The 12,260-nt window shown below is 52.2% G+C and overlaps 1 protein-coding gene and 1 long non-coding RNA gene across 3 annotated transcripts in view; one reads left to right on the top strand and one right to left on the bottom strand.

Moving 5' to 3' along the window:
- LOC142818822 (tyrosine-protein phosphatase non-receptor type substrate 1-like) overlaps positions 1–1,915 on the bottom strand; it is a 36,602-nt gene extending 34,687 nt beyond the window's left edge. The window contains exons 1-2 of one of the 2 annotated variants that reach the window (XM_075900913.1): positions 1,475–1,915; positions 1,279–1,369 (exon numbers count right to left, since the gene is read on the bottom strand). In XM_075900913.1, coding sequence (XP_075757028.1) covers positions 1,279–1,360 — 82 coding nt within the window. In that variant the 5' untranslated portion in view covers positions 1,361–1,369; positions 1,475–1,915. The remainder of the gene's footprint in view (positions 1–1,278; positions 1,370–1,474) is intronic. The other variant, XM_075900912.1, reaches the window with a different exon arrangement.
- The window catches only part of LOC142818827 (uncharacterized), a 53,823-nt gene that overhangs the window by 2,402 nt on the left and 39,161 nt on the right, over positions 1–12,260 (top strand). The window lies entirely within an intron of this gene.

Genomic DNA, 12,260 nt, shown 5'->3' with positions numbered 1-12,260 from the left:
CAGTGATTGTGCAAAGTGAGTGAGATTTGCACACTCTGAGCTGCAAAAAGGAGGGTACGGCTCGCAAAAAGCAACTAGCAGGACTGTGTAAGAAATCAGACAATGACAGCGGTGCCTGTTTTACAGCTTCCTGAAAGGGCTCATGAAAATCAGTTTGGAATATGATAGGATGTATTTAAAGACATTCCCGAATAATTCCCCATGTGAATTCTCTTATTCTGGACTAAGACTATCCACACGTGGAGTTAACCAGGAGCCACGTCCTGCGTATACGTGCCCTCGCGGCTGCCGGTTGGTGTGTAAAAAACACAGTCCGAGTGGCAGATTTGTGCCATTTTGACCAATTCACCCAGCCTGCAGATCGCAGCAGCCATATGCACCAGTGACTCGTGGTAGCATCCCAGTGCCCTCCACCAAAATTCTCACTGCTAAATGGGGTGCCCCCTCCCTGCACCCCTCTCACCTCAAGCACTAGCTGCCTATAGCTATCCCAGCAAGGGGCCAGTTCTAAGCCTGCCCAGTTGAACCCCCAGTGCCCGGTTTTCACCAGACCAGGGGGTGTTTACCTGGTGGCACAATCTCTAGATTACAGAAAAATCAACTCCTCCCCCCCCCACCACCACGCACATTACACAGCGCAAGCCAGACCCCCGTGGACCCAGGGGAGAAGCGCCCAGGTTACTCCCACAGCAGCCCAGTTACAGCCCCCCCCCGTCTTTAATGTGCCCCCTCCCCGGCTAGGGCGCTGCGGCAGCTAAAGATCAACAGACAAGCTTGCTGGGGGGGGGGGGCGCCAGACACTCCCGGGGGGGCAGGGAAGAGTCGGGGAGCAGACACTCCCGGGGGGGGGGCAGGGAAGAGCCGGGGGGCAGACACTCCCGGGGGGGGCAGGGAAGAGCCGGGGGGCAGACACTCCCGGGGGGGGCAGGGAAGAGCCGGGGGGCAGACACTACTGAGGGCAGGGAAGAGCCAGGGGGCAAACACTCCCCGGGGGGAAGATACTCCGGGGGGCACGGAAGAGCCGGGGGGGGGGCAGGGAAGAGCCGGGGGGCAGACACTCCCGGGGGTCAGGGAAGAGCCGGGGGGGGCAGGGAAGAGCCGGGGGGCAGACACTCCCCGGGGGGAAGATACTCCGGGGGGCACGGAAGAGCCGGGGGGGGGCAGGGAAGAGCCGTGGGGCAGACACTCCCGGGGGTCAGGGAAGAGCCGGGGGGAGCAGGGAAGAGCCCGGGGGGGGGGGCTCACGCCAGCCTGCCCACCGGGAGCAGCATCACTTACCGGGCCAGGCGAGCAGGCCGAGGAGCAGCAGGCAGGTGAGCCCCCGGGCCGGGGCGCGGGCGCGGCGGGCGCCGGGCTCCATGGCGGGCGGCTGGCGGGGACAGAAAGGAGGAAGAGTCGCATGAAGGGGCCGGCTCCGCTCGGGCTCAGGGCCGCCCCCCGGAGGAGGAGGAGGAGGAGGCGTCGCGCCCCCCACCTGGGCAGCCGGCTCGGGGGACCGGGCGTCGCTCGCCGGCCCGCCCGCTGCAGCCCGGCCCCTGCGGCGGGTGTGTGGCCGCGGCGCGGGCTCCCGCTCCGGTTCCTGGCGCTGGCAGCCCCCCCGGTTGCCTAGCACGGAGGAGGCGGCTTCCAGGCACGTACCCGGGCGCAGGAACAGCCCCCCCGGGCCGCCCCGATTTAAGGTCGCTCGCCGGGCGGGTGCAGCCCCGGGCCGGGCTCCACACCCCCCTGCTGCGCTACGGTCATCCCGGAGCAGCCCCGCGTTGCCGGCTTAAGGTGGGCCGGGCGAGTTCCCTCCCCCGCGCCTGGCAGCTGCTTCTGGGGAGGGCGCGGAGCGAACCGCGTGCCCCCGGCGTCGCCCTTTGGCTTTGCCCGCTGCTGTCACTTCCTCCGCCAGGGGAGCCCTGGTCTGCCCCGAGCCTGGGGAAAGGCTGAGGAAGGAGGGCGGGAAGCAGAGGGAGTGAGGGGATGGGCTTCCCAGTGGTTAGAGCTCCAGTCTGCAACTTGGTAGACGGGGGGCGCGAGTCCCTGTCGTACCACAGCTTCCCTGCGTGCCTCGATTCCCCCTCCGTGCACTGGGGGTGGCAGCCCTGCCCTGCCCCTCAGGAGGACAAGCAGGTGGAATCACATTCTTGAGGAAGGGGCTCAGAGATGTCAGTGGGCAGCATGGAAGTGCTGTGGGGCAGGGCCTGGCTTGTTCTGTGTCTGTGCAGCACCTATCACAATGTATCCAAGGGGTAGCTCAATGTATCCAAGGGGTAGCTCAATGTATCCAAGGGGTAGCCTTGTTAGTCTAAATCTGCAAAAGCCATGAGAAATCCTGTGGCACTTTATAGATTAACAGATTTATTGGCACATAAGCTTTCGTGGGCAAAGACCCACTTGTCAGATGCATGTAGTGGAAATTCCAGAGGCAAGTATAAATACACAGGCATAAGAAAAGAGTAGGATCAAGAGTAAGGCTGGAGATAACGAGGTCAATTCAGTCAGGGAAGATAAGGCCCACTTTTTTAGCTGCTGATGTGGAGGTGTGGAAAACCAAGAGAGGAGAAACTGCTTTTGTAGTTGGCTAGCCTTTCACAGTCTTTGTTTAATCCTAAATGGATGGTATCAAATTTGCAGATGAACTGTAGCTCAGCAGTTTCTCTTTTAAGTCTGTTCTTGAAGTTTTTTTGTTGCAGGATGGCTACTTTTAAATCTGCTACTGTGTGTCCAGGGAGATTGAAGTGTTCCCCTACAGGTTTTTGTATATTGCCATTCCTAATATCTGATTTGTGTCCATTTATTCTTTTACGTAGCGACTGTCCAGTTTGGCTAATGTATATAGCAGAGGGGCATTGCTGGCACATGATGGCATAGATCACATTGGTAGATGTGCAGGTAAATGAACACTTGATGGTGTGGCTGATCTGATTAGCTCCTGTGATGGTGTCGCTGGTGTAGATATGTGGGCAGAGTTGGCACCGAGGTTTGTTGCAGGGATTCATTCCTGAGTTAGAGTTACTGTGGTGTGCTGTATAGTTGCTGGTGAGAATTTGCTTTAGGTTGGCAGGTTGTCTGTGGGCGAGGACTGGCCTGCCTCCCAAAGCCTGTGAAAGTGAGGGATCATTGTCCAGGATGGGTTGTAGATCACTGATGATGCATTGGAGAGGTTTTAGCTGAGGACTGTAGGTGATGGCCAGTGGTGTTCTGTTTGTTTCTTTGTTGGGCTTGTCTTGTAGTAGGCGGCCTCTGGGTACACATCTCGGCTCTGTTAATCTGTTTCCTCACTTCCTCAGTCAGGTATTGTAGTTTCAAGAATTCTTGGTGAAGATCTTGTAGGTGTTTGTCTCTGTCTGAGGGATTGGAGCAAATGCAATTGTACCTTAGTGCTTGGCTGTAGTAGACAATGGATCGTGTGGTGTGTCCGGGATGGAAGCTGGAGGCATGGAGGTAGGCATAGAGGTCAGTAGGTTTTCGTTGTAGGGTGGTCTTTATGTGACCATCATTTATTTGCACCGTAGTGTCCAGGAAGTGGCTCTCTTGTGTAGATTAAACAAAGGATTAAACAAAGAGGATGTGTCTAGACTAGTCAGTTTTTCCGGAAAATCAGCCGCTTTTCCGGAAAAACTTGCCAGCTGTCTACACTGGCCACTTGAATTTCCGCAAAAGCACTGACTTCCTACTGTAAGAAATCAGTGCTTCTTGCGGAAATAGTATTCTGCTCCCGTTCAGGCAAAGCTTTTGCACAAAAGGGCCAGTGTAGACAGCTCAGATTTGTTTCCGCAAAAAAGCCCCGATCGCGAAAATGGTGCTTTTGCCGCAAAAGTGTTTTTGCCGAAAAGTGTCCTTGCCAATCTAGACGCTCTGTTCCGAAAATGCTTTTAACGGAAAACTTTTCCATTAAAAGCATTTCCAGAAGATCATGCCAATCTAGGCGCAGCCAGACTGTGAAAGGCTAGCCAACTACAAAAGAAGTTTCTCCTCTCTTGGTTTTCACACCTCCACATCAGCGGCTAGAAGTGGGCCTCATCCTCCCTGACTGAATTGACCTCGTTATCTCTAGCCTAACTCTTGATTGCTACTCTTTTCTTATGCCTGTATATATATATACCTGCCTCTGGAATTTCCACTAGATGCATCTGATGAAGTGGGTCTTTGCCCATGAAAGCTTATGCACCAGTAAACCTGTTAGTCGATAAGGTGCCACAGGACTCCTCGTCGCTAGCACAATGGTGTCCTGCCCGGACGGGGACGCTCAGGTGCTACCATAATACACATTTAATAGTCAGTTATTAGAAGTGGTTGGCACTGCCTTAGCGAGAAGGGTAGGAAGATGTGGGGGGCTGGGAACAAATGGGGTGAGAATGGAGGAGTTGTGGTGGAGGGAGGGGGAGTCTCTTTGCAGCCTACTGGAGAGAGCCCCCCGCCACCGGCAGCCTCTTGTTAAATTCTGAGGGGAGAGGAAGAATCCCTGCCCCGATGGCGCTGACCCCACTCTCAGACACACCCACCCGCAGCAGACAAATCCCCGGCACCCCATCCTTCCCCCCCGGTGATAGGTCTCCATCTCCCCTCAGACACCTCCAGCCACACTGCCCGCCCCTCTGACGCCTCTGGAGCTAAGCGGGAACCCTTCCAGCCAGGGCATTCAGAGGCGTTTGGTTGCCAAGTGGTACCAGGTCCCTCCCTGGTGTGGCGATGAGAAGAGCTTTGTGTGAGAGGGAACGATGAACAGCTTCCCAGCTGAGCACCCTGCGACGTGCCGTTTGTCACAGGCCGGCGAGGAACATTGCCCACCAAGGGAACAAAAGCCCCAGGTGGCGAGGGAGAGAAGGGGGGAGGAAGATGGAGGCGCTGGGCGGGTGAAAAGCGGCGGAAGAACAGGGCAGAGGAAGAAAGGGAAGGGAGAAGGCAGAGTCTGGTTTGCTCTTCTCACCGTGCAGTGTGTTTCAGGGTATGTCTACACTGCCATAAAAACCCATGGGGATGAGTCCCAGCGGCTAGGTCAGCTGATTCAGGCTCGGGCTATGGGGCTAAACATAGTGTGGACATGTGGCTCTTAGCCCCACCCGCTTTGGGGTGTCAGACCCTGAATATCTACACTGCAGTGTCATAGCCCTGCTGTCCCAGCCTGGAGAGCCCAAATCAGCTGACCTGGGCCAATGGCAGCCACATCACGGGGCTTTTCTTGCAGTGTCACCACACCCCCAGTGATGCGTGTCCTGCGGGATTCCAGGCCCACAAGCATGGCATTGCTATGCTACCGCGCTTCCGAGAGACCCTCCGGAGTGGAGGGAGGCAAACAGTCTCCACTGTTCAGATCTTGGCTTTCTCTCTGCACTTGGAAAACAAGGGGCCAGTTGTGGCCTGGGCGTGCCTACCTGGAAATGAGCAATGATTAACTCCTTTAACAATGGGCATACCATCTACAGACATGTTTTTGTTAGTCTATAAAGTGCTACCAGACCATTTGTTGCTTTTTTCTGTAACAGATTAACTCGGCTACCCCCTGAAGTTCCTTTAACAATGGTTAGCTGCAGTGTTTCCTCCTTTTCCACCCCAACTTCTTAAAGTTTTCCCAGCTACAGGCTAACTCGGCTCCCCCTCCGAAGCTTTTTTCCACTCATGTGCAGAATACATTTTGTGATGTGCACTGAGGCATGGGCAGATGTGCACCACCATTAGAAGGACACGCTGCTGGCTGCGTGCAGCTGTGCGTGCTCTGCTAATTAGCAGGGTGGCATTGGAATGTCCCCCGGGTGGCTGCCCAAGCACTTATAAGGAACACTGGTCACAGTTGTCATTTGCGACCGATTTGGGTCAGAACAGATGGCGATGTAAGGCTGTGTCTGCCCAGCAGGCCCTGCAGGAATTCACTGCTGTACCTGAACCTATCCAGCAAGCAATATGAATGCACAGCACAGCAGTCATAGGGAATCAAAGCTGGGGAGAGGCAAATATTTGGGGGAGTCTTTGCAGCTGTCTTAGCTGCTTGTCTGAAAAAAAATCCTTGATTAGGGCCAGAGAGACCAAATATTCTTATGCTCACACTGAACACAAATCCCAGCTAGCGACTGTCCCATGCTAGATTTCAGCTAGAGAGTGGCTGCAGACCTTGCTCCATGAGTGCTGTCTAGATCAAGACTAATTCCAAAGTTCTGGAGAAGTTTGCTGTAATTCTTCCAAGAGCCTGGCTTGCAGCCTCCCTCCGCCCCCATTAACCGTAACACTCCCCCTTGGGAGGATGAGAGAGTGCCGCATTTACTCTCTTGATTAGTATCGAGCTGTAAACAAAAAACAAAGCGGTCTCAAGTGATTTGGAACCCCCCAAGCCATGCATATTATGACTTCATGTTCTTACCACCGCAACCCCTCTCTCTGGCCTGTTGTTTGCTACACCCACGGGTTGCATCTGGTCTGAATTTAATTTGCATGCTCTTGAAAATAGGGAACATGTTTTCCGGTGCCTGTGCAGCCCCGTGAAACTCTTCACACCTGATTAATGACTGGGTGCTACCTTAATTATACAAATATGTGTGATCAGTGTTATTCCAGCGGAACCAATCGCTGTCCTAGGTGAAAAGAAACTTGCTCCCACTGTTTTTTATCTCCCCTTTCTGGCAAGTGTGCGCATTGGAAACATGTCCACATTTATGCTCCATTTGAGGCTTTTTGTAAGGGGAGTGGGGAGTGGTCTCTGCTTAAAAGAATTCCTTGTACAGAGATGGGCATGTGGGATCCCACGGAAAGCTGGGTTTGAACTCCTAAAATTGATCCTCCTATAGAAGCATTAGTCAGCCTCGTCCCTAGATTTTGATTCATTGACCTCCACCCCCCACCCCCCCATCCCGAGAACTGAATTCTGGAGCAGTCGTTTTGCTGGGCAGACCAGAAGGAAGGGGGGAAGATAGCGGGGTGTGATGCATACAGCTGTCTGCAGCATTTCTCCGCCCTAATGGTTATTTTTAAATGGAGCCAGAATTCCTGGAGGCCTGTTTGACTTCGGCGTGTCTGGGCTGTTCTCCTGCGCCGTGCTGAAGGTTCAGACAACCTGTTTTGAGGCAATTACAAGGCGGAGACCGCCTGCGTGCAAGCAACCGCTACAGAACAGTTAGGAAGGAAAGTTACAGTGCTAAAAAAAAATAAATAACAAGGGGAAATGTGCTGAAGCAAAGCAGATGGCTGTAGCATGCGTGCTGGTGTTGCTTCCCTAAAAAAGGATAAGGTTGGGGGGGGGAGGGTCAGCAGTCTGCCCCCTCTACTCCCATCTCTCTTGCCCCAGGTGGTTTGGTTTGGTTGTGCCAGAGCCTAGTAAAAAGCCGATGGTGTTTTCTGGGGCCCACCGGAGCAGGGCTGCAGGTTAACAATCTGCTGGCAATGAAAGCGCCATTTCCCCCGGCTGCTGAGCGCCCGCGATGGAGCGGGAGAGCTCGGAGCCTTTCAGGAGACAGAATGCATAATTGGTCGTTTCCTTCGGACGCAAACCCCCACCAATAGCGGGCGGTGTACGGTGCTATTCATCAGGGGTGGGTTGGCCCTGCAGACATTCCAGACTATTATCGGGCAGCCGGGCTCTGCTCCGCAAGGTTAGCTCCGGCGTCCTAATTTAATCTGAAACTGCCACTTGAGTCTGGGCGGAGGCATTCGCGATTAAAGGCCATTTTTGCCTTTGTTGGCCCGGCTGGCCTTTCCTGTCTGCTCCGCAGCCATAGGGCTAGGTGGCTCCGTCATCCTTTGATGTTTAGCTGCTCCGAAGCAATGCGGACCGGGTGCAGGGAGAACTCGGCGCGTTCGCAGCCGCTCTGAGAGCTTGCGATAAGAGCTAACCCACTGCCAGCAAGGTTTGGTTGGCCAGGAGATAGAGTTGCCAGGTGTCTGGTTTTGAACCGGACAGTCCAGTATTTGAGCTTTCTGTTCGGGAGACAAATTGAGAAAATTTCACTGCTCTTTTTTGTGATGGTTCTGCCCGGTACACAGTACCAGCACCTCCAGATGCAGTACCGGCACCTCCAGTTAGAGCTCAATAACTTTTCCACTGGAGTACCGGCACCTTTTTTTTTTTTTTTTTTTTAAACAAAAAAAGCACTGGAAAATATAAATGAGAAAATAGAAATGTCCGGTATTTTCAAAATAAGATGGAATGTCGGTTGTGATGTCATGTCAAGTATGTCTGGTATTTTTGTTGAAACCGTCTGGCAACCCTACCAGGAGAACTGGAGAAGAGGAAGTCCCGGGGTTTCAATCCTTAAGGGGAGCTTTTCAGGAACAGATTCACTTTCGTAGCTTCAAGGACAGGAAGTGGGAGGCCTCTCTGCCTGGGGAATGCTTTAGAGTGATAGAGAACAGTGTACTGGATATTTTGAGCCCTCCAGGTCTACGGCTGGATCACTCATTATGTGCGCATCAAGTCTTAGAGGGTTTTTTTCCGGGGACCCCTGAGAATCTGACAGTCTCCGTTCTCTTTTTAAGAGGTTGGCTGGCATTTCAATTTGTTCCCTGTGACACCAGAGCATGAAGGAGACCCGGTAAATATCTCCAGGGAGGGAGATTCCTCAACCTCCCCAGGCAGTTTATTCCAGTGCTTACCCACCCTGACAGTGCGGAAGTTTTCCCGAATGTTCAGTCTCACCCTCCCTGGCTGCAATTTAAGCCCATTGCCCTGATGCATCTTGGGAAGAGGCAGCCGCAGGGTTCTGAGCACAGAGTTGATCCAGCTGGGGGGACACTGACCCATCAGGCAGCTTGACAGTGACGTGGGGTCCCCTCCCGAGAAGGAGGAGGTAGAACCCTGGCCTGCTGCAGCATCTTCCGCACTGAGTCCCTGCTCTTCCAGGCTCCTGTCCTTTGCCTGCCAGGCCTCAGGCAGCTGACAGCAGATCCCTCCACCCACTTGCCTGCCGGGTGGAAAAGGAGAGCGCCTGTCTGCATGGGCTCACGGCTGGGCCGGCCCCTTTCAGTCTGGATGCATGAGACGGGTGTAAGCCGGAGCTGGCATAACCAGCGGCCCCCAGGCTGTCATAGAGGTTTATTTATTACTGCAAATGCAGACAAGCAGGTGAGGCCAAAGTCACCAGCCATGTGGCGAGGTTGCCAGATGGTTTAGCCAAAAATACCGAACACCCCTCCCCCCCAAAAAAATCAAACCACCAGGGAAAAAATTCTGTTGAGGGAAAAAAAAGGGGGGGGAGACCAAAGTTGTTGAGCAAAAAAAAAAAGGGCTTTTTGCTGGCGGCCATCTTGCTTACTTGGTCGAGCCGGAAGGGAGCTTCCCTGCAGAATCAGGTAAGCAGGATGTAGAAACCGTTTTATCTTTAGCTAGAAGCCATCTTGTATAACAGAAACCATTGCAGCTTTTCTCGCAAGCACGTAGACCAGAGTGAACTTTCTGTCACCCCATGAGAAGAGGCCTACAGGATGGGCTATTGGTATGTGTTAATTGGGCTGGTTGGGACAGGAGATGCACTCCCTCGAACCTGTCCGCCATCTTGTTGATAAGGCTTTGTTGACTGGCAGGGTGCACCTTGCACCCAGACCACTTGTGGTGCAGCTCTGATGGCCGCATTGTTGCCCCAGTGGTCTTGCTACCTCACCTTGCCTCCGTGCTCCCTGGATTGTTGCACGTTGGCAAAGGGGGGGATGGTAGCAATCGTTAAAACAAAATTGGCTTGCTCCCAAATTCTCCCAAGCAGCCAAAGATTACTGTCTGGCTTGCCTTGTCTGCCAAGCCCACAACGTGGGTAAACCTATAAAGACAGTTCCGGAAACCAGACCTCCGCCTTTGGGACCATTTCTGAATTTACGATTGGACTTTATTTAATTGCCTAACTGTCAATCCTTTGAATATGTGCTGGTTATTGTTTGCTTGTTTCTGCGATGAGTAGAAGCTTATCCCTGCAGGAAATTTGATGCCATCACAGTGGCAAAGAAACTTCTAAATCATTACATCCCAGCATGGGGAATACACCTTGTCATCTCCAGTGATAAAGGTACACACTTTACTGGACAAATTGTTCAAAAACTGGCAAAGTACTACTCTATCAGACAAGCACTGCACTGTGCACGACACCCGGAGAGCACAGAAGCAGTAGAAAGATGAAACAGGATTTTAGAGAACAAACTTGCTAAAATATGTGAGAACTCTGGCTTAACATGGGTAGAAGCATTCCCGATTGCCCTAATGAGCATGAGAGCCACTCCGAATTGGAAAACTGGACTCAGTCCACATGAGATTCCATGTAGCCGACCTATGAAACAGTTAAGCAGCCCAGACATTGACCTGGCTGATGCCACACTTGTTAAAGGAAGCATAGTCAAGTATTGACAGGAATTTATGAGGTGTGTACAGTCTTATAATTCACAGGTTAAGGACGCCTTCCCAGAGGCCCCGACTGAGCTGTGTCATAAACTACAACCAGGAAACTGGGTTTGCGTAAAGGTTCACCAGCAAAGGACTGCCCTGGAATCCAGGTAAAAGGGTCCCTACCAAGTCCTTCTGACCACTCATCCTGCTGTAAAGTGCGAGGGATTGCCCGCCTGGATTCACGCCTCCCACTGCAAACCGGTTCCAGCCCCTACAGAGGTTGGCTCCACTAAGGAGCACCGCAGACCTGGTACCAGAGACCCAGGTCCAGAAGCAAACGGGGATCACCGCCGACCTGGTGCCAGAAACCCAGGTCCAGAAATAGACAGGGATCAGCGCAGGCCTGGTACCGGCAATCCAGGCCCAGAAGCAGACGATCCTAAGAGACCGAGGCCAAGGTACCAGCTGCGGCCCAGAAGAACTTGCCAGCGACAGGTGAAGCAAACTACGAAGTCCTGAAGAAGAGCCAGCATGCGGCTGGACAAACAATTCATGTTGAGCTTATGCTTAATCTTGTTTTTAATACCCAGCAGTTATAACCTATATGGTTCAAATGTATTTATGCTTTTAATGAACCAAGTTTCCCAAGAATTTAATTCCACAGGTTGCTGGATATGTGCTCACAGTCCTGTACATTCAGAAGTAGGTATCCCAATAATTCCAGTCCCACTAAACAACACTCAAATATGGCACACTGTTTAGTGAACTAAAGCCAAATGATACTTGGCAGGATAAAGGGTTTACTAACCCAGGGTATATCCTCCTAGCCCTGACCCCAATTGGAAAGTACTGCTGGACATGTAATGGTTCAGGAGCCAGGGTGGGAAAAAGCCAAAACCGAATGGCCCTAGACTACGTCCTAGCTAGTAAGGGCGGGGTTTGTGCCTTAGTGGGAAGAGAATGCTGTGTGTATCACTGACACCAGCAAGAAAGTAAAGGAAGATGCCTCAGAGATTGAAAGAACTGTGGAAAGCCTAAGACAGGAGGAAAACTGGACTCTCTGGGGTTGGTTGGGAGGCTGGTTTGGACATGTGGGAGCTTGGATTCTGCAAGGTGTAGTTTTAGTATTGGCTATATTCTTTTGTGCTTATTGCTGTTTCTTGTTAATCAATTGCTGTATTTCTTGTATTCTGGAAAACACAAGACAGACCCTTACCAAAGGGAATGTGGAACTCATGATGTTAAAATATGATGAGCAGAGAAAGGAACAAGAAATGTACATAAATACTTTAATGGAAATGGAGATGTAAAATGGTTTCACGGTTAGCCTTTAAAAGGCTAAAAGGGGAGAGTTGTAGAAACCATTTTATATTTAGCTAGAAGCCATCTTGTATAACAGAAACCATTTCAGCTTTTCTCGCAAGCACGTAGACCAGAGTGAACTTTCTGTCACCCCGTGAGAAGAGGCCTACAGGATGGGCTATTGGTATGTGTTAATTGGGCTGGTTGGGACAGGAGAGGTACTCCCTCGTACCTGTCCGCCATCTTGTTGATAAGGCTTTGTTTTTCCAAGTTTAATTGAGGATTTCTGTAATTGGATGCCCTGACGTCAGACTGTTTGGTTAAGGGTATAAAGATACTAGGATTGATTGTATTAGCAGCCTTACTGGGCCCGGCTCTGCTGGGACCACGTTTAGCTCATGCTGTGCTTCATTAATTAATAAAGCTGTTTGTTAGCTGCCTAAATAGAGAGGAGCGTTTTTGCTTCGACAAGGAGGTCCAGGGGTGGGAGTTTGGGAGCATGGGGGAAGGGGGTGGGAGGAACTGGGGGCTGGGCCCAGTTTCTGAGTGTGTCATAGGGTTGCCAGTAGGGTTACCAGGTGTCCAGTTTTCTACCGGACAGTCCGGTATTTGCACTGTCTGTCTGGCAGAAAAATTCAGAAAATACCAGACATGTGCAATGTCCGGTATTTTCTGAATT

Source organism: Pelodiscus sinensis, chromosome 18, assembly GCF_049634645.1.
Source record: "Pelodiscus sinensis isolate JC-2024 chromosome 18, ASM4963464v1, whole genome shotgun sequence".
NCBI classification, from domain to species: domain Eukaryota; kingdom Metazoa; phylum Chordata; order Testudines; family Trionychidae; genus Pelodiscus; species Pelodiscus sinensis.
This window is presented reverse-complemented; position numbering and strand designations above follow the sequence as displayed.